This window comes from Antennarius striatus, chromosome 22 (assembly GCF_040054535.1).
Source record: "Antennarius striatus isolate MH-2024 chromosome 22, ASM4005453v1, whole genome shotgun sequence".
Classification (NCBI taxonomy): domain Eukaryota; kingdom Metazoa; phylum Chordata; class Actinopteri; order Lophiiformes; family Antennariidae; genus Antennarius; species Antennarius striatus.
In genome coordinates this window covers 14299720-14321688 of record NC_090797.1, presented here as the reverse complement: position 1 = coordinate 14321688, position 21969 = coordinate 14299720, and the positions used below count along the sequence as shown (strand labels likewise).

At 44.5% G+C, this 21969-nt stretch overlaps 1 protein-coding gene across 3 annotated transcripts in view; it reads left to right on the top strand.

The window, feature by feature from the left end:
• The window catches only part of tmtc1 (transmembrane O-mannosyltransferase targeting cadherins 1), a 58085-nt gene that overhangs the window by 11541 nt on the left and 24575 nt on the right, over positions 1-21969 (top strand). For all 3 annotated transcript variants that reach the window (XM_068306431.1, XM_068306430.1, XM_068306429.1), the window contains exons 3-6: positions 560-633; positions 9173-9349; positions 21272-21353; positions 21648-21751. In XM_068306431.1, the coding sequence (XP_068162532.1) occupies positions 560-633; positions 9173-9349; positions 21272-21353; positions 21648-21751 (437 nt within the window). The remainder of the gene's footprint in view (positions 1-559; positions 634-9172; positions 9350-21271; positions 21354-21647; positions 21752-21969) is intronic.

Here is a 21969-nt window from a genome sequence, read left to right as displayed (position 1 = left end):
GCAAGCAAGGGAGAGATGAAGCAAGAGCAGCTGGGCTTATATCATGTTAGGCCTCCTGCTGGGGAACTATTCTGGCTCCCTGCTCAGGAGGAGCCGAGACATGAAGGAAGAGAGGATAGGGAGAGTAACTGCATTAGGTTTGACAGAAGATGATGGGACAAAATTTAAACAGAGAACAGGAAGTGTTAGGGACACAGAAACGGTCTCCTAGTCTCCAAGCCACTGCAGGCGAGAGAGATAGAGAGCATGCTGAAGTAATGTAAACTAACACAACAGGCAGAAACACTGGACTGGGCATGACTTGGAGGGGGAGGGACAACCTGTGAACAGGCTGTGGCTTTGACTGTAAATACAGTTTAAATAATGATGTGGCGTTTACAGTGTTCCAACTCACTATCGGAGGGGTTATATAGTTTGTCCAAATGCAAATGGAGTTATGTACAGTATATACAGTGTGTTATGAATGTACACTGGTTCAGTGATGTGCTCAACTGGGAGGTGCAGTAAACAGTGCAGTGGTATCAGTGAAGTCCTGAATGGATGTTTGTGTGTGTTGCAGGTGTCTGGCATCGTGGGTAGGGCTGACGTCTTGGCCTGTCTGCTGTTCCTACTGACATTCCTCACCTATAGTAGGTAAGGTGTCCACAGCATGTATCACACACTCATCGCAGTGAACATCAAAGCTCATTCAGATTGGTATAATCACTTTGAATCAGTTTGGCCATGGATCACAAATAAAAGAGTTTAGGGTTAAATTATCTTTTAAAAATCTGTTTTTCTTCTTGTGTAACTACCTGACACTATCTGTCACCACATTTCAACAATATTGTAGTAGTATACATTACCAGCTGCGCATGTGCGAGCTAGCCGCAGGTTTTCATCTACTCTCTTGTATGTCTTCTGTTTTTATCATTTTTCTTTGTCTTATCTACGTCCTTAATTTTATTTATTTAATCATGATGGATAGACTTAGATTTAGACTTAACTGCTGCATTTGATACAGTGGACCATGAAATCCTGATCTCTCGCTTGGAACAGTGGGTGGGCATCAGGGGCACTGCACTGGAGTGGTTCAGGTCGTACTTGGCAGATCGTTCTGTGTTAGCCTTGGTGACTCGGTGTCCTCCTCTGCTCCCCTCTTGTGTGGGGTCCCACAGGGCTCAGTTCTAGGCCCTCTTCTCTTCTCTCTCTATCTGCTCACGCTTGGCTCCATACTTAGGAAGCGTGGGATTCACTACCACTGTTATGTCGATTACAGCCAAATTTATGTTCCGCTCAAAACGAATAATGCATACTCTATCGCTGCATTAGTTAAGTGTCTTGATGACATTAAGGCCTGGAAGGCTCTGAACTTTTTGAGTTTTAATGAAAAGAAAACCGAAGTGATGTTTTTTGGTGGCACCGCTGGAACACCCCTTCCAGATCTGGGTTCTTTGGTCCAGCATGTCAGGCCAGTCATCACTAATCTTAAGGTAAAAATGGACTCAGGTCTCAAGCTTGAAAGCCAGATCAGGGCAGTAGTGAAGTCAAGCTTTTATCATTTGAGGCAGCTGGCCAAAATAAAACCAATTCTTTCGAGGTAACAGTTTGAAGTAGTTATCCACGCCTTTTTCACCACTAGGCTGGACTATTGTAATTCCCTTTATGTGCGGATCAGTGCTTCCTCCATCTCCCGTCTCCAGATGGTCCAAAACGCTGCTGCACGTCTGTTGACCAGCACCCGTAAGCATGAGCACATTTTAGCCTCACTCCACTGGCTGCCCATACATTTTAGAATCCATTTTAAAATTATTTTATTTACTTTTAAATCCCTGAATACTCTCGCCCCGCCTTACCTCTCTGAGCTTCTACACCCCAATGTACCTGCTCACTCTCTCAGGTCAGCTGATCAGCTGCTCCTGAATGTGCCTAAAACCAAAAGGAAGCTCAGAGGGGACCGTGCTTTTGTGGCGCCTAAATTGTGGAATGATCTGCCTCAGCAGATCAGACAGGCCTCTTCTCTGTCTGTTTTTAAATCTCGTGTGAAAACCTACCTCTTCTCCTTGGCTTTTAACATCTAGATAGACACTAGATTTTATTTTATTTATCTTATTTTATCTTATTTTATTGCTCTCATTATACAGCTTTTGCTTTTATCCATATCTTATGTTTTTAATTAATTTATTTTACATGCAATATTTGAGCCACTTTGTCTTTTATCTATAATGTTTGTTCTTTTTATTTATTCGTCTATACAGCACTTTGGTCGACTGCGGTTGTGGTAAAGTGCTCAACAAATAAAGATTTGATTGGATTGGATGGATAGTACTGTGTTCATGTACTCCAGAGAGGAAACGCTGTCCATGAAGGTCAGAGGAGAACCTGGGATTCGCGATCTCATCCCCACCGAGATCCTGCGGCGGTACAGAGGGAGCCGGGGAGGTAAACAAAAGCGGGATAGGCTAGCGGCTAGAGCTAACAGCCGCCGGCGGGTCAGACCCTCGGTTCCCTCCGTCATTATGGGGAATGTGAACTCGCTGCCCAACAAGGTGGATGAACTGACAGCGCTGTACAGGACTGAGCAACGCTACAGGAAAACCAGCTTGTTGTTGTTCTCAGAGACGTGGCTGACGAACTTCGTTCCCGATGCTAACGTCGGACTGACCGGCTTTTCCTCCCTGCGAGCGGACCAGGACACTAACACTGCCGGCAAGAAGAAGGGAGGTGGTCTGATCATTTACACCAACAACAGATGGTGTCATCCTGGATATGTGACTGTGAAAACTACGCTGTGCAACCAGAATCTGGAGCTAACAGCTGTTAGCATCAGACCCTACTACCTGGCACGCAAATTTTCACAATTTATTGTCCTCACCGTCTACATCCCCCCATGTGCAGACCCAGAGACGGCATGAGAGACTATCTGTACGACCACCTCTGATCTTCGGACGCGGCACCCGGAGGCGCTTGTTATCATCAGGGGCGACTTTAACCATGTCACCCTGGACTCATCCCTCCCCACTATGTCCCAGTGTGTAGACTGCCCCACACGGAAGAACAGAACCATCGACCTCTTTTACACGAATGCCAAGGAGGCATACACCGCCGCCCCCCTCCCCCCACTAGGCAGATCAGATCACAACCTAGTGTACCTTCAGCCCACCTACATCCCGCTGGTGAAACGACTGCCAGCAACAACACGGCAGTTCAGGAGGTGGTCCCTGGAAGCAGAAGAGATGCTGAGGGACTGCTTCCAGACCACCGACTGGGATGTCATCGTGGGCTCACATGGGGAGGGCGTCGATGGGGCGGCTCAGTGTTTAAAGGATTATAAGAACTTCTGTGTGGGCACAGTGGTCCCTGTCAGGACAGCCAAGTGTTACCCAAACAACAAACCCTGGGTAACCAAGGAAGTGAAGGCTGTCCTGAATAGAAAGAAGCGGGCGTTCAGGAGTGGGAATGAGGATGAGATGAGGGAGGCCCAGCAGGCAGTGAGACTCTGCCTGAGGGAGGCCAAGGACAACTACAAAAGGAAGCTGGAGAACCAGCTTGGGCGCAACCCGGTGCGGGAGATCTGGAGTGGCATGAGGGCCATCACCGGCTATGGAGAGGGCCACGGTATAGTGGAGGGGAACGTGGAGCGAGCTGATGAACTTAACAGCTTTTTTAATCAGTTCAGCTCCCCCACCACTCAATGCCCCTGTCCCCAGAGTTACGCTGGCCCAGCTGACTTGACTCAGCATGCCTCCTTCTCCTCCTCTCCGTCCAGCTCACCTGCCTCACCCTCTCCCTCTCCGTCCACCATCTACCTCAGACCAAACCCAGACCCCTCCCCCACCTCAACTGCGAGACCCCCCGGCCAAAGGGATCAACGTGCCACACCCCCACACATGGCCATCACTGTAGAACAGGTGATGTCTACGTTGAGAAGGCTTCGCCCAAGGAAGGCGGCCGGACCAGACCAGGTGCCCCCAAGACTCCTCAAGGCCTGTGCTACCGAACTGGGTGAGCCCCTACACCAGGTCTTTGACCTCAGTCTCCGGCTGGGGAGGGTCCCGACAATATGGAAGACATCCTGCTTTGTCCCTGTACCCAAGCGGAGACGCCCCACTGAGCTCAACGACTATCGACCAGTCGCTCTCACCTCATGATGAAGACCCTAGAGCGACTGGTCCTGGAGCTCATGCGTCCCCAGGTGTAGGGTGCAATGGACCCTTTCCAGTTCGCCTACCAACCAAAGGTTGGGGCTGACGACACCGTCCTGTACCTCCTCCACCGGTCCCTCTCCTACTTTGGTGTCGGGAGTTGTGCAGTGAGGGTGCTCTTTTTTGACTTCTCGAGCGCCTTCAACACCATCCAGCCCCGGCTCCTGCAGGAGAAACTGTCATCCATGGCTGTGGACCCCTACCTCGTGAGCTGGATCACGGACTCTCTAACAGACAGACCCCAGTACGTCCGTATGAGGGACTGTCATCAGTGGTGACCAGCAGCACAGGGGCCCCGCAGGGAATGGTACTCTCCCCCCTTCTCTTCACCCTCTACACGAGGGACTTCTAACACAACTCGGATACGTGCCATATGCAGAAGTTCTCATGACACTGCAATCGTGGCATGTATCAGGGAGGGTGACGAGAGGGAGTACAGGAGAGTGGTGATAGACTTTGTGGGGTGGTGTTAGCGAAATGAGCTTCAGCTAAATATCTCCAAGACAAAGGAGATGGTGCTGGATTTCCGGCAGGCACCCCCCTCCCTACAGCCAGCAGTCATTGGGGGTAAGGAGGTGGAGGTTGTGGGGACTTACAAGTACCTGGGGCTGCAGCTGGACAGCAGACTGGACTGGTCGCACAACCTGGACTGTGTATAGAAGAAAGGTCAGAGCAGGATGTACTTCCTCAGGAGGCTGGCCTATTTCAACATCAGCTCTGACCTGCTCAGACTGTTTAACCAGTCCATTGTGTTCAGTGTGCTGTTTTACGCCATTGTGTGTTGGGGTGATGGTGCCAGGAAACGGGACACCGAGCGCCTAGACCAGGGCTTTGAACCAGAATTTTTTGCCAATCGGTTCGTTCCAAACAGAAATGGAATTACAACGTTTCCGGTTTTGTGTTCCACCCATAAACTGACGTTCCTGAACCAGTTAGAACAAAAAAATATAGTTCCTGAACCGGTTAATAAATATAAATAAATATGTAAATATAAATATGTAGGTGCCGTATTTTGCGCACCATAAGACGCACTTATGCGTCTTAGAAGCATTAAAATTTCTCAAAAATCAACGCTGCGCCTTTCAACATTAAGCGTCTTATGTGTATACTGAGTTCCAAAATTTGTAAAAATGTTTTTGTGTGACTTTAGTCAGCGCTCCGACAGCTCGGCCATTGTCCACCGACATTACGTCACTACGTATGCCAGCAGCGATGGACCAATTAGAGAACATGATGCGAGGCTACGTCTGGCACACCTCCGGTTGGTACCAGTAGAGGGTGTATGCCGGTAGGTATGCTGTTAACTACATTTGTTTGGCTAAAGACCCCGACAATGACGTCAGCGAAGAGACACGCTTACGACGCAACATGTGAACTCCAGGCTATGAGTTCCGGTTGTTCGTGTTCACGTAAAGAGGCTTTACGTAAAGTGGCTTTTTTCACGCTTCGCCATCTCTCTTGATCTGTGACTCCATGCACGCCCACACCACCGCTTCTGTCAGAAACCACCTAAAGCGGCTGAATTCGGAGCTTGCCATCATCATGAAGGATTAACGAAAGAGCTCCAACCACTGGACATCGGTGTAAACAGATCCTTTAAAGTTAAGCTGAGTGATGGGAAACACACCTTTACCAGGACTGGAAGCAGTGCCGAGCGAGTTACACCGCGAGTTACACCCCTACAATATGTGGTGGATTGTGGATCCCGGACTAACATGTCTACTATGACTTTTGTCCGATGTTTACCAAAAGACACCCGGAAACCAGACCGTCAGCAGTAGTGAAACTACCGAGATATTCAATGCAGACCGAAGATGAGGACTTCGAAGGATTTAGCACAGATTTATCAAAAAATAAAGAAATAAAAACATATTTAAAAAATAATGTTGGTGTATTTTTTAAAATTTAAATACGTAGTACAACAAAGTTAAACCACAGTCACTTTTTTGCTTCCGTTAGCAACCATGCACCGAATAATGTCCGTTATTTAGACTGCGCCTCTTTGTACAATGAGCCGAATGGTGCGCAAAATACGGTAACGTAAGGACTTTTAAATTGGCAACTAAGGCAATTAGTTTATATACTATAGACTATAATTATAGATATGCCCCTACCCTACAGTAAACAGTACCACAGCACTACACCACTGCTTTATGCAAGTTGTATCACTGTAGTTAAGGCTTATGTCTCTTACTTAGACACTACATGAAATCAGACAAGAATACTTCCACCATGTCATTTATTGCTGAACAACAGATCTTCATTGTGCTTCTCCCATAGCTCAACATTGCTACAAAGCGCTGGCAGTACGGGGACACACTGCACTGAAAATGACTGCAGCCAATGAGTTCATGTCTAACTCATACATTTTTGAGATTGACATACTGCAGTGTTTACCTGTTATGATTAAACTGTGACTGGGAGACTGCCCTTTTCTTAACTGTTGCTGATAGCCGCTACTTCTCTCTACTCTCATCCCACGTCCAGTGAATGACAGGAAGTGAAACATGAGGTCAAATATTTTTTTTAAGAACGAAAAAAAAACCCCGGTATCAACCGGTTTACAATTATTTTCTGTTCCGATTCCAGAACATTAAAAAATATAAAGTTTTCGGTTTCATTTTCGTTCCTGCCAAAATACCAAAAGTTTCCGGTTTTCGTTTTCTTTCCATGAACCGGTTCAAAGCCCTGGCCTAGACAGGCTCATCCGCAGGGCCGGTTCTGTGACCGGTCAGGAACTGGACACTGTACAGACTGTCTTGGAGAGAAGGACTATGTCCAAGTTTAGAGCGATCCTGGGTAACACCACCCAGCCGTTGCACACTACCTTTGCCCAGCAGAGGAGCTCCTTCAGTGGCAGACTGCTGTCACCAAGCTCCTCCACTGAGAGACTCAGGACTTCCTTTGTGCCCCGTGCCATCAGGGAGCACAACCACTCTCTCAGAAGGAGGGGGTCTGAAGCCGCAGGGTCATCAAGGCCGGCCGAGAGGGGGTAGACTAGAGAGGCCTGGGACGCACTGGGGATGCACTCCGGGATACTTTGTGGGGGTCCTGAGTGTCGGTTTACAGCTTGGTTTACAAGTCAGTTCATCCATCCTTCTGATCCTACATCGTCTTCATCTCATGCTTCTTTCATGTTCCTACACTTCCTTTTTATGTTAGGTTCCCAAGTTTTTTCTGCTGTATAACTATGTCATTATGCTAAATTATGTAATTTATGCGACGTCTTTGTCGGTTCCAATTTCGTCACTGTTATCTTTATTTGTATCTCTGAGCAGATGTCACCCCGAATTTCCCTTGGGATTATTAAATTATATATTTATCTATCTAAATAGTCTATCAATATTAGTCTATCAATACAGAAATTCAGATGAAAACAACAGTTTTGTGTCCAAGGGACTGGCATCAAAGTCCTGATGAACTACTATAACTGACATTCCAGGTGCCTCACTGACAATGACAAAAGTCATAGCAGATGTGACTTTGCTATTTGGATGGGAATGTAAGATATTTTGAAATACTCCTTAATTGTGCCTCAGAGTAACACATATTATCTTACCTATAGTTTCACTGCAACTCTCACCAAAGATTTAGAGAATTAAATGTCTTGTCTTTGATTACTATTTCTCATTTCTAGATAATGACATTTTAATATTAATGATATTATAGGGGCGGCAGTGGCTCAGTGGAAGAGCGCGAGGTAGAGCGGGTTGTCCAATGTTCTGAGATAGGCTGTTCGATTCCCGCTATCGCCCAAAAGAAAAACACCCGGAGGTGAGCTGACAGTGGGAGGCGTCAGCTCACCTCTGGAGCACTACCAAGGCGTCCTTGAGCAAGGCGCCGTCCCCCTTATAAGTTGCTCATATGGGTGCACCACAAAGGAGCTGCCCGCCACTCTACCTCCCCTGCATGTGTACAGGCCCCCTGTGTGTGTGTTTGTGTGTTCAGGGCCTGTACTGTACACACATATATATGCATGATGATATTAAACTAGAGTGTGCCACTAATTTCCCTGTGGTGATAAGAATGAGTATATAAAATTTAGAAAATAAAATAAATAATTATCTGTAACTTAGGTACAGATATTAATAAAGAAAGTTATTCTAGTTCTTAATATTATTGTATAACTTCTTAATTGAACATCTGGGTCTCAATTCAAGGATTGCATCCTTCAAAGGCCATAAATGGAACACAACAGCGTCAGAACTATGTGACAAGCCATCTAATGTTAAAGTCTCCTTCAGACTTGATAGACATTGTTGCCCACCAACGATTCCTTCTGTTCTGGGGCGATCCATGTTTCCTCTCCTCCTCTCAGAGGACTAGTTATGCTGCTAGTTCTCTTCATGCCACATTAGCTTTCCGTTCCTTCTGTAGAGTTCCAGTTTGTGTCAACTTGTAAATCTGTTGATCCTCCTTTGAACATGGGGTCACATGATATGAGATATTGTTAATGAAAACAGTAATTTAAAAGGGGAAAGATTATTTACTGTTAATGCTTTTACTGTTGATTTCTGATGTTTCTCTAAATTGTCAGTGTTTAACTTCTTCGTGGTGTTTAATTTTTTCACTTTGAATAACCACAACTGACCAGTTGCGTATTTGGTAAATCAGCTCTGAACAATACATTCTGTATTTTCTGTCCAGTCATTTCTCAAGTCTCAGATTTCACTGTTTTGAGTTATTGATTTTGTGCCACGACACATAGCTGCACCAAGCACCATATTTTATCATCCTTTTATTATCTTTCTGGAAGCAGTAGGAAGCACTTAGAACACAAGTGTCTACTCAGATGGCCATTCTGTACCTTTTTGAAAAGTTAAAAGTTAAAAATAGGGTGTTCGTAATTTTAAGCATTCTGGACAGAGGCTGCTTGCCATCCACATTGACCACTCTCCCTGTGTGCTGGCTCTGTTCTTTGTGATAGGTCTGAAGATAACCTGTTGTCTTATGCCTTTATAATTTTGCTTTCTTTTTCTGCCTCTCAGGAGTGTGGGTTTATGTCTCTCTGAGGACTCTCTTCCCTCCACGGTGTCGGTGTGTTGTCTGCTGGTTAGTTTGCTGCTGGGCACCTGCGCCATGCTGGTCAAGGAGACCGGCATCACTGTGTTTGGAGTGTGTGTGCTCTATGATGCTCTGGTCCTCTGCCGTAAGCCTCTAATCTAGTAAGTACATTTGGTTTTATAAATGTTATGTACTTTACTTACGTATTTAAAAAGGTGCCAAGGATTTATGTTTTCATTTGTTCAGGTAAGTGAATGAAAATGTGCATGTGGGTTTTAATGATGTCGTAGATAATCTCAGGTGTTTTCATGTTATGATCAGGTCTTTGTTGCCACTTGTGATTCACCCTCCAAAACACTGAACCACTGACTGGAGACTGTGTTTTAGTTGGTCAACGGCTTTCTGCTAACACCAACAACTAACATGAGCACCTCCAGATATTTTAAATATATTTTTATTGAAAACTTGGAAATAAGTATCAGTTACAACAAATGAAAAACCAATAATAGAATAATAATTATATAGCACCAATAAGTCAATTTTTAAAAAAAAATTTTTTTTTTGGTGTATGCACCATTGGCCCGTGAAAGTAGCGGGAAGGTAAGCAGGATCTCATTGCATATTTTACAAAATTAAACTCACAATATTATGAGGCTGAGAGCCGTACAGTGATATGCACAGGTATATAAAAAAAAAAAGTCGAGTGTGTTAGATTGAATTGGCTGCTCAGTGGTGTCATTTTATATAACTGAATATATAGAAGTGTCTCCAATGGGGCAAAAAAATGTAGCAAATGTTCTGGTTTGGTATTAGCGTTGGTATAAAACTCCTGGTATTGTTACCGGTTTCTTGATTTCTTTTAAGTGATAATTATGCGGTTCATTAACATGACACAACTGAAATGCTGGCCCATTAGTTGCATTAGTTACAAGAAAGCTTTAAGATGCAGGGGTACAGGTCGGATTATGATCAGTGCCAAAAGGGAGGAAATGAGCTAATGCACTTATGTAGACACAAACACATCCTTCAGAATTCCTTAATAGATCACAGTGCACAATGCTTTATGTTAGACGAATCAAATTACAATGGTTTAATGAAAACTCATATCACTACATCTGAGCATGAGGTGTGTTTGAGGTGTGTGTATGTGCAATGGGCTTGAGGTATGCCCATGTGTGAGTTGCATGCGTGTGAGATATCTGTGCACATGAAGTGTGCATGAGACGCCTGTGTGTTGATGTCTGTGTGTGTCTGAGGTATCTACAGTTGCGGTGTGTGTGTGTGTGTGTGTGTGTGTGTGTGTGTGTGTGTGTGTGTGTGTGTGTGTGAGAGGTATATGTGTTCCTGTGCAAGATGTGTGTTTGAAGTGTGTGTGTAAGGTACCTGTGTGTTTGCCCGTTCTGTGACTCGTGTTTTTTGGCAGATTCTACACTCAACAAAAATATAAAGGGCAACACTTTTGTTTTTGCTCCCATTTTTGATGAGATGGGCTTAAAGATCTGTAATTCCTTCCAGATACAAAATATTACCATTTCTCTCAAAAATTGTTCACAAATCTGTCTAAATGTGTGATAGTGAGCACTTCTGCTTTGCTGAGATAATCCATCCCATCTCACAGGTGTGCCACATCAAGATACTGATCTGACAATATGAGTAGTGCACAGGTGTACCTTATACTGCCCACAATAAAAGGCCACCCTGAAATGTGCAGGGTTTGTTTTTTTTTGCTTTATTGGGGGTTTGGGGACTCAGAACCAGTCAGTATCTGGTGTGACCACCATTTGCCTCATGCAGTGCAACACATCTTCTTCGCATAGAGTTCATCAGATTGTCAATTGTGGCCTGTAGAATGTTGGTCCACTCCTCTTCAATGGCTGTGCGAAGCTGCTGGATATAAGTGGGAACTGGTACACTCTGTCGTATACGCCAGTCAAGCACATCCCAAACATGCTCAATGGGTGACATGTCCAGTAGTATGCTGGCCATGCAAGAACTGGGACATTTTCAGCTTCCAAGAATTGTGTACAGAGCCTTTCAACATGGGGCCGTGCATTATCTTGCTGAAACATGAGGTGATGTTCATGGATGTATGGCACAACAATGGGCCTCAGGATCTCATCACGGTATCTCTGCATTCAAAATGCCATCAATAAAATGCGCCTGTGTTAACATAACAGATGCCTGCCAATACCATAACCCCACCACCAATATGGGCCACTCGATCCACAACATTGAAATTAGCAAAGCTCACCCACACTACGCCTCACACGCTATCTGCCATCTGCCCTGAACAATGTAAGCCAAGATTCATCCGTGAAGAGAACACCTCTCTAATGTGGCAGACACCATCGAATGTGAGCATTTGCCCACTCAAGTCTGTTACGGCTACGATCTGGAGTCAGGTTAAGACCCCGATGAGGACGACGAGCATGCAGTTGAGCTACCCTGAGACAGTTTCTGACAGTTTTTGCAGAAATTGTTTGGTTATGCAAACCAATTGTTTCAGCAGCTGTTTGAGTGGCTGGTCTCAGACGATCTTGGAGGTGAACCTGCTGGATGTGAAGGTCCTGGGCTGGTGTGGTTACACGTGGTCTGCGGTTGTCAGGCTGGTTGGATGTACTGCCATATTCTCTGAAACGCCTTTGGAGATGGCTTATGGTGGAGAAATGAACATTCAATGCACGAGCAACAGTTCTGGTTGACATTCCTGCTGTCAGCATGCCGCTTGCATGCTCCCTCAATGCTTGTGGCATTTGTGGCATTTTGCTGTGAGACAAAACTGCACATTTCAGAGTGGCCTTTTATTGTGGGCAGTATAAGGTGCACCTTTGCACTACTCATGATGTCAGATCAGTATCTTGATGTGGCACACCTTTGAGGTGGGATGGATTATCTCAGCAAAGCAGAAGTGCTCACTATCACACATTTAGGCAGATTTGTGAACAATGTTTGAGAGAAATGGTAATATTTTGTATCTGGAAGGAATTACAGATCTTTAAGTCCATCTCATCAAAAATGGGAGCAAAAACAAGGTAGTTGTGAGCGGGGCGGCTAGCCCGATTAAAACGGTGATCATATCGAACATACCGCCGTACCTCAGCGACGAGCTCCTGGAGAAGGAGCTGTCGCGACATGGTCGGCTCCTGGGTCCTATCAATATGTTCCCGGTCTGCAATACCACTCAGGCATGTTACTCCTTCCAGAAAGAAGTTATGATGATCCCAAATCGGTCCAATGAAAAGCTGAATTTCACGCTCACGTTTACGATTGATCACTGTGGTTACACGGTTTATGTCACCAGTGAGAGTATGAAATTTTTCAAGTGTTGATGGGAGGGACATTTCATGTGTAACTGTCCAAAGGGAGAGGATGAACGCTGGCTGCCGGCTGCCGGCTGCCACAAGCTAGGCGGCCTATAGTTGTAGCTACTTACGCGGTGTCCGGCGCTGCGGCCCGGGCTCCGGGCCACGGCCATGTGGTTTTCTGACTCCTTTACCCGCTGGGTCCCCGACTGCCAACCTGGAACCGCAGAATAACACAAAGGATACAGGTGACAATGCAAAGGTTAAAAAACCGGGGGGCCCAATTCCTCTGGTGTCTTCCAGTACTGCAGTCCTGATTTCACAATCATTGGGCATCAACCCAGAGGTCACAGGTGACAGCACAAAGGTTAAACAGACGCCGACCATCAACCGGAGCCACAGAATAACACACAGGACACTGATAACAGCACAAAGGATGGACAGAGTGATTTGGTGAAAGCTGAAGGGGCCAGAGAGACAGCCGCCAGGGTGTCCTTCTCTCCTGGAGAAGGACAAAGGAGAGGATGATGGTATTGTGATAGACGAATTATTAAAGATAGCTTTTAAAAGGAAAAACACTAACACAAGAATGAATAAAACAGAAAATTGCTAAAGAAACACCTGAGACACCTCCTGATACAAGCATGCTGAGAACGAAAATGACAACAGTCTGAAAGAGGCCGTAACAGAAAATTATGATTTGCAAAAGATAAAAAAAATTCTTGCAAGACACAAAAGGTTCAAATGCAAAAGCAGAAAATTTTTTTCCTTACCTCAGCATGTTTCTAGATAGCATCAGCTTTTATATGAAAAGTAAAACAAATAGTGGTGAGTCAGTTTTTACAGACTGAGAGTTTTATAGATTGAAGAGGTGATTGTGGAGAACAAATGTTTTTTTTTTCTTAATTTTGTCTGTTTTTTTAGTTTGATAAATGTTAAAAAGGGTAGACGTTTCTTTATTCAGAAAATGCACAATGCTATTGAAAATCTTTACATGAATCTCATTTGGATTTTGTGTCAACGTGATTATTTTGTAATTTGACTTACGAATAAACGTGTTGTTAAAAATCTCTCTCTCAGTCTCTCTCTCTGTCTCTCTCTGTCTCTCACACAGCAGTAAGCCTGTTTAATAGCAGTGGTAGGGGTCCGGAGCTCACAGACGACAGCTGCAATGAAATGATGTCAGCACAGTGCAGCCAGCAGTGTGATGGAATACAGATGTCTCTCTGTCTGTTTACTGGTCTCGGCCAAAAAGGAATCCTCCACTGATGCAACTTTTAGCGTTTTGATTTTTGGGGGGGTTCTTGTTTCAGAAACATGTTAGTCTGCTCTTTAAATGCTTGTTAATAATTAACATTAAAGATCTACATGATAAGAATTAATTGCATAATGAACTGATGGAGAAATGGTGGCTAACAAGCAGCATCTTGCTTTACAAAATTCAGAATTTCAATTCCATAGATCCATGAGACAGGGATGTCATCAGTTATCATCACTCTCGTACTTGTGCCCCTTGCATGCGAGTTAGGAATAACCAAAACATTACAGCTATTATTGTATATTTTTTTAACCATAACTTTAAAGATAACAGATAACAGCCCGCCTGCTTAAACTGATCAGTGATCTTTGGTATGTTCTCTGCATTCAAGATACTAATCTAATCTAAATTTGAGGCCATTTCTTCAAACGGGCTGACATACTTGAGGTATTTGAACCCAGTGCCCGTTTTAGGCATACCTTCAGAGCCTCAGGCTTCCAGGTGTCAGAATAAAATCCTCAATTAATATCTTTTTATTGAATGGCCCAAAGTTTTTAGACATCATCAGAAATTATCTTAATGGATGGAGAAATATACCATTATCGGTGTGGGACAGAGCCAAATTGACTAAAACGGATAGCTTCAATTTTTTTCTACCATTCCTTCACAAATGTCGGCAGTAACTTGGTCGAATAGGTATTGGGTTCGGGACCAGAGGATGGCTCATTTGTTCAAGGCTCACGTGGGACCAAAACTTTGGACTGAAAAAAAAATGTAGTCATGAGACTACAAAGATGTTCACTTTGTATTAGAAGTGTTTGAGCATGTGTCTGCATGTTAAAGTTAAGAAAAGAAGTCATGAGTGAAAATATGGGTTTTTATGCTTAGCACTCACTGCTCTGTGCTGCAGTTATGGAATATTGTTATCCTTCACGTATTCGCGTATCACCACACGCGACTTCACCTCATTGCAGATTTTTAGTAGGTAGTCACATGATACTGTGCACTAATTCTATTGGCTGACTGCATAAGGAAGTGCACAACGTTCCCCTTGCAACGTAGTGCACTTCTGTGAGACACTTTTTATTTTCCTTTCGGCTTTTCCCTTCAGGGGTCGCCACAGCGTCATGCAACACTCCTTCTTTTTCAGCTTCCACCACTTTGTCCTTTGCTCTGCCTTTGCCCTCTTCATCTTCCTCACCACCAGAGTCATCCAACACACCACCATCCTGTACTGTTTGGCTACACTATCACCAACCACTACTTTGCAGTCACTGATCTCCTTCAGATTATACCAGCTACACAAGATGTAGTCTACCTCTGTGCTCCTACCTCCACTCTTATAGGTCAACCTACTGTATATTCCTGCCTCTTCTGGAAGAAAGTATTCACAACAGCCATTTCCATCCTTTTTGCAAAGTCAACTACCATCTGTCCTTCTCCATTCTCCTGGATACCAAACCTACCCATCACCTCCTCATCACCTCTGTTTCCTGCACCAACATGTCCATTGAAGTCTGCACCAATGTCAACTCACTTCTAGGTATGCGGTGTATAACTTCATCAAAGTCCAACCAGAATTTCTCCTTCTCTTCCAGCTAACATCCTACCTGTGGAGCATACCCACTAACAACACTGAACATCACACCTTTGATATCTAGCTTCAGACTCATCACTCTAGCCGACACTCTTTTTACCTCCAGGGCATTCCTAACAGACTCCTCCTTCAAGATAACTCCTACTCAATTCCTCTTCCTATCTACACCATGATAGAACAACTTGAAATTTTTTTAGAAAATGGGGTTGTTTTCCTGCATTTTGGTGCATTCTGAGGGCAAAATCTTCTGTTCAGTTTACCTACAAAAATACACTAAAGTCAACAGTTCAAGCTTAACTATCTTTATTTCTATCCTACTTTATGCAGGTATAAATGTGAGATTCAACAATTAAAAATTTGCATTCACTATGTGAAGATTCAGTCATACAAAATATTACTCAATGTAAGTTCTACTTGGACTAGAAGACATTTTAACCTTGACCATCACCACCAACACCATTGGTATGCCATAGTTTAGTTTAGTTTTTAATTCGATAACATGATTTTTCATTTCAATTTAAAAAGGCATGAAAAATAGCAAGCGAGATGAATACACATTTACATGCATCGCTGATTAATCCTGTCGGTCATAGGGATCACAACTCTAAGACTACCAAAAAGTATTGATAATATCTTTCATTTACCTTCTGATCGGTCTGTCACCACTCCTACCCACTCCCAGCATTCACCATTTGTTGTTCAATTTGAATTTTAACACAAACTCTACTATTTCACACTGGATTCTTAATTTCTTTCGCTTGATCGTCCTCGCCTTGTCGTCACCAATTTGCGGGTTTAACTTTTAAGAATAGAATCTTTGTTTTTCATTGGACGAGGGGAGGTCATAAGAGGAGTGCATATTTAATGATCGGGAGCGTTCGGGGCACTATGGCTATTTCCATCGGCATGCTTCAGCTATTTCCATGCTTCGGCTATTTCCATCGGCCATTTCCGTCGGTATGCTTCGGCTATTTCCATCGGCATGCTTCGGCTATTTCTGTCGGCTATTTCCATTGGCATGCTTGGCTATTTCCGTCGGCGACGCTAGCGAGAGTGAAAGTTTATTGCCCAGGGATTTTTACGAGTCAAAAAAGTTGTAAGTTTAAGCCTTTTTTTCCAAAAAATATGAACGCCACTGTGGCTACACAGGTTAAAAACCTTGCAGCCAATCGCCTATGGCGACGTGGCGAATGACTAGTGCACGCCCAGGAAGATGAAGAGGGCAAAGGCAGAACAGAGGACAAAATGGTGGAAGCTGACAAAGGAAGAGTGTTGCATGACTTTTAAGAAAGAGTTAAGACATGCTCTGGGTGGTCAGGAGGTGCTTCCAGATGATTGGACAACTACAGCTAATGTGATCAGGGAGACAGGTAGAAGAGTACTGGTGTGTCATCTGGAAGGAGAGTAGATAACCGGCAGCACGGGGGCGCCACAGGGGACCGTTCTATCCCCCATTCTCTTCACCCTCTACACATCAGACTTCAAGCACAACTCGGATACATGCCACATACAGAAGTACTCCGATGACACCGCGATAGTGGCATGTATCCGGGAGGGTGATGAGGGGGGGTACAGGGCATTGGTGGCTGACTTCGTGGAGTGGTGCCAACAGAACCAGCTCCAGCTCAACGTCTCCAAGACAAAGGAGATGGTTCTGGATTTCCGGCGGGCACCTCCCTCTCCACAGCCGGTGATCATCAAAGGCAGTGAGGTGGAGGTGGTAGAAAACTATAAGTACCTGGGACTGCAGCTAGACAGCAGACTGGACTGGTCACTCAACTCCAACTGTGTGTACAAGAAGGGGCAGAGCAGGATGTACTTCCTAAGGAGGCTGGCCTCCTTCAACATCTGTCCTAAGCTCCTTTTCATGTTCTATCAGTCCGTAGTCTCCAGTGTGCTGTCATACGCCATTGTGTGTTGGGGTGGGGGGGCCAGGAAAAGAGATATGGACCGTCTGAACAGACTCATCTGCAGAGCGGGCTCAGTGGTCGGGCTGAGCCTGGACTCTGTGGATATGCTTCTGGAGAGCAGGACCATGTCTAAAATTAAGGCCATCATGAACAACACCAGGCACCCCTACACACCACCTTCTCCCAGCAGAGAAGCACCTTCAGCGGCAGACTGCTGTCACACAGCGCCTCCACAGAGAGGCTGAGGTCCTCCTTCGTGCCCCGTGCCATCAGGGGGTACAATGACTCTCTCAGGAGGAGCAGGGGGGAGGTGGCGAGGTCAGCACGGGGTTGAATATGGATTTAATTTAATTTAATTTAATTTAAATTTAATTTTATACTGTTGTATATATATATATATATATATATATATATATATATAATTTATTTATTTTTTATACTGTTTTATATTTTAATTCAATTTTATACTGTTTAGATTTTATTTTATACTGTTTATATTTTAATACTGTAATATTTTTAAATTTTATACTGTTTATATTTTAGTTATAGTTTAGTATATAAGTCCTGTTAGTGCTGCATGTGCCTGTCTGTTAGTGTAGTGTATGTCTTGTGGTATGTCCTGTGATGTCAATGTTTCCTTTTCTCCTGGTGTTTATCCAGTATTATTTGTTATGTAATGCCTGAGCAGTGGATATATGCAATTTCCTCCGGGATTAATAAAGTATCTATCTATCTATCTATCTATCTATCTATCTATCTATCTATCTATCTATCTATCTATCTATCTATCTATCTATCTAAGGAGACTTGGTGGTGGAATGAGGAGGTACAGGAGTGTATGCAGAGTTTATGCAGAGAAAGAGGTTTGCTAAGAAGAAGTGAGACAGTAAGAGGACTGAGGAGAGTAGACAGGAGTACAGGGAGGTGCAACGTAAGGTGAAAGTAGAGATAGCAAAGGTTAAAAACTGGGCTTATGATTACTTGTATGCTAGGTTGGACAGTAAGGAGGGAGAGACTGATCTATACAGGTTGTGCTGTAGGTGTGACAGGAGTTCAAGGTGGACTGCATCAGGGATCAGCTCTGAGCCCCTTCTTGTTCGCTATGATGATGGACAGACTGACAGACGGAGTTAGACGGAAATTCCATGGACTATGATGTTTGCAGATGACATTGTGATCTGTAGTGAGAGCAGGAAACAGGTGGAGAAGTTAGAGAGGTGGAGGTTTTTCCTGGAAAGGAGAGGAACGAAGGTTAGCCGCAGTTAGACAGTACATGTGTGTGAATAAGAGAGACCCAAGTGGAAGAGTGAGGTTACAGAGAGAAGAGATCAAGAAGGTGGAGGATTTTAAGTACTTAGGGTCAACAGTCCAGAGCAATGGAGAGTGTGGAAAAGAGGTGGAGAAGTGTGTACAGGGAGGATGGAATGGGTTGAGAAAGGTGTGATGTGTGATAGAGAGTTTCAGGTAAAATCAAAGGAAATGTGTACAAAACTGTGGTGAGACCACAGACCACAGGAATCCATTTGGACTCCTCCCAAATGGACATGCGTGTCCCTAGGAAGGCGTCCTGTGGCATCCTGACCAGATGCTGGAATCACCTCAGCCGACAGCTCGATACGGAGGAGCAGTAGCTCTACCTTGAAATGTTTTAGCTTCTCGCCCTAGCTCTAAAGCTGAACCCAGCCACCCTGAAGAGAAAACTCATTTCAGCCACTTGTACCCGTGATCTTATCCTGAGTGAACCGATAACAAGGGGCAGCCCAGTTGGGATCCAAATGCAAAGGGAAAACAGCCTGACTGACTACCAGCAAGGCAAACCATACTCTGACTCCAGGAATGCAAATACTGGACAGCCCAGAGCAATGAGCCTTCCACTCCATACTCCTAAAGCACTCACCAAAGGATGCTTTGGGACACAATGTTGTAAACCTTCTGCAGGTCCACAAAACACAAGTGGACTGTTTGGGCAAACTTCCATGCTCCCTCCAGCACCCTCCTGAGATTATAAAGCTGTTCCAGTCTTCCACGACCAGGGACTGGATCTGAGGCTCAACTTACAGGCAGACTCTTCCGTCCAGTACCCTGGGGTAGACTTTATTGGGGAGGCTGAGCATTGTGATCCCCTTGTGGTTGGAACACAGTCTCCAGTCCGCCTTCTTAAAAAGGGGAACCTCAACCCTAGTCTTCCACTCCAGAGGCACTGTAGCCGTTGTCCACGCAATATTGCAGAGACATGTCAACAATTACAGCCCTAAAATGTCCAGAGCCTTGAGGTGCTCAAGGCAGATTTCATCCACCGCTGGGGTTGTGCCAATATGGAGTTGTCTAACAGTTCCAGTGACTTCAGGCCGAGTGATGAGTGGACCCACCTTTAAGTCCTCCAGCTCTCGCTGGAATGTGTTTTGTTGGGATTGAGGAAATTCTCGATGTGTTCCTCTCACCATTTGACTACTCCCCCAGTTGAGGTCAGCAGGCCCTTGTCTTAACCCATAAATGGTTTGCCAGAATGTCTTCAGGGCAGACTGAAATTTACCGTCCATGGTAGCACTAAACCATTCCCACAACTGGACCAATGCTTCATTGATGGCTGAAGCTGTGCATAGCTTTGCCTATCAGTACTCATCGGATGCCTATAGACTCCCATAGGCCACCCATGCCCTTTAAGACTCCTTCAACCTGACGGGATCCCTCACCTCTAGTCTCCACTAGCAGGTTCGGGGATTGCTGCCAAGATCAGCATTGGCAGTCTAGCTACTACAGCTCCACGCAGCCGACTCAGCAATGGCAGTACAGATGATGAACCATTCATATTCCATGTCCCCGTCATCCCCGGAAGTGTTCAAAGCTTTGCCAAAGGGGGAGTTGATGGAGACGTGTACAAACACACACCACACACATCTATTGTTGCTGAAGGGATGGTTGAAAAAACAATATGCCACAATGACTCCAATGTATGAATTGTTTGAAAACATATTATGGTGAGAGAAGTGTTTAATTTGAACTCCGAGGACGGGGACTACACAAGCAAAGGTGGCTTCTACCCTTCAGCCCTTCTTTTGGATGTTGTAAATGTTGCAAATGAGATGAAGGTGGTGAAGTCTGTTGTAATAACATGTACACAGAAAAAAAAAAAAGTGAGAGTCTGGCCCCCATCGAGACGACTGCTTTCGGAATTAGATCTGTGTGTAGAGGTGAAACTGACTATATTTGTTTGGAACTTGTGTACCTCCTGCATGACCTCAGGCTCCTTATCCACTAGAGAGGCTTGGTAAACTCATCAGCCTTAAACTCATCAGCCTTAATAATTCTCAGCAGGGATCTTTCCAACTGCACCTTTCACCTAAAATCTCTCAGGGGCAAATTGCACTTGCGATTTGCTCCAGTCAAAATAGCTGCTACGGTTATTGTGTGCTCCATCCCCTCCATTACAGCAAGGTGTCAGTTGACGGTGGCCTTGAAGTATGTGTGCGTGGGTTTTTTTTAAATACAGTGTGCCTTCGTTCCTCACGGGCAATGCGTTCCAGGAACCACACGCTATTAACGAATTCCACTATAGAGCGACAAACTATTATTTACGGTAATTTAAACGTTTATGAACTCTCCCCATACTAATATTAAACCACCTTTTATCTGTATTACCTTTTCCCACACTCTAATCGACTGTTTAAAGCACTTTTGTGTCTCACGTAAGTCTGAGATTCACGGAACAGAGTGCACTTCTGAATGCCATCAGCCAATAGAATGCGCATCCGGTATCACGTGACTACCAAAAATCCGCTATGAGGTGAGGTCGCGAGCATGGAGGCGCACTGTACACAGTGTATATACATATTATTCCATGCCCCCCTTTCCGTCATTGGCTACTCCCTTAAATTGATTTATGTGTGACTTTTTGACGTTGAAGTAAGCTTGTTTAAGGTGTGACCTTGTTTCATTTTATTTTACATGTCACATTAGCTGTAGGATTAGAATGGCCACAGTCAAAATCAAATTCTGCATGTCTGTGTTTACCCCAGTCACCTCTCAGGCTCCAGACTCAGGGACCTACTCAGCATCTGCGGCCCTTTCATCAAGCGAGCCTGCCTCATCTCTGGATACGTGCGTATTTCAATTAATTCTTATAATTATTACATTATTTTTACTATTAAATTTGACAATCTGCTAATTTTGAAGTAATTAACTGTTCTATTGTAACTAGTAACTAACTGTATTAGTTGTGACAGTAACTAGCTGTTCTGTAATTTTCAAAATAAAAATGTTTACTGATGTTTACTGAAAAATGTTTAGCTTGATAGGAATTTCTTCTCAGAGGCTAAACACAGAAGATATTTTGAATGTGTATATACAGGGATTAGAAGTATATTGACAATTATTTGCCCAAACTGCTTCCAGGTGATGGTCATTATGTCAGTCAGACTGTGGCTGATGGGAGGATCCATGCCTCTCTTCTCTGAACAGGATAATCCTGCCTCCTTCTCTCCTGACCTGCTCACCAGGTCAGTCACACACACACACACACACACAAGCATGCACACACACACACGCATACACACACACGCATACACACACACACACACACACACACACACACACACACACACACACACACACACACACACACACACACACACACACACACACACACACACACACACACACACACACACACACACACACACACAAAGCAACAGCCAAAAAATATTGGTTTCAAGAA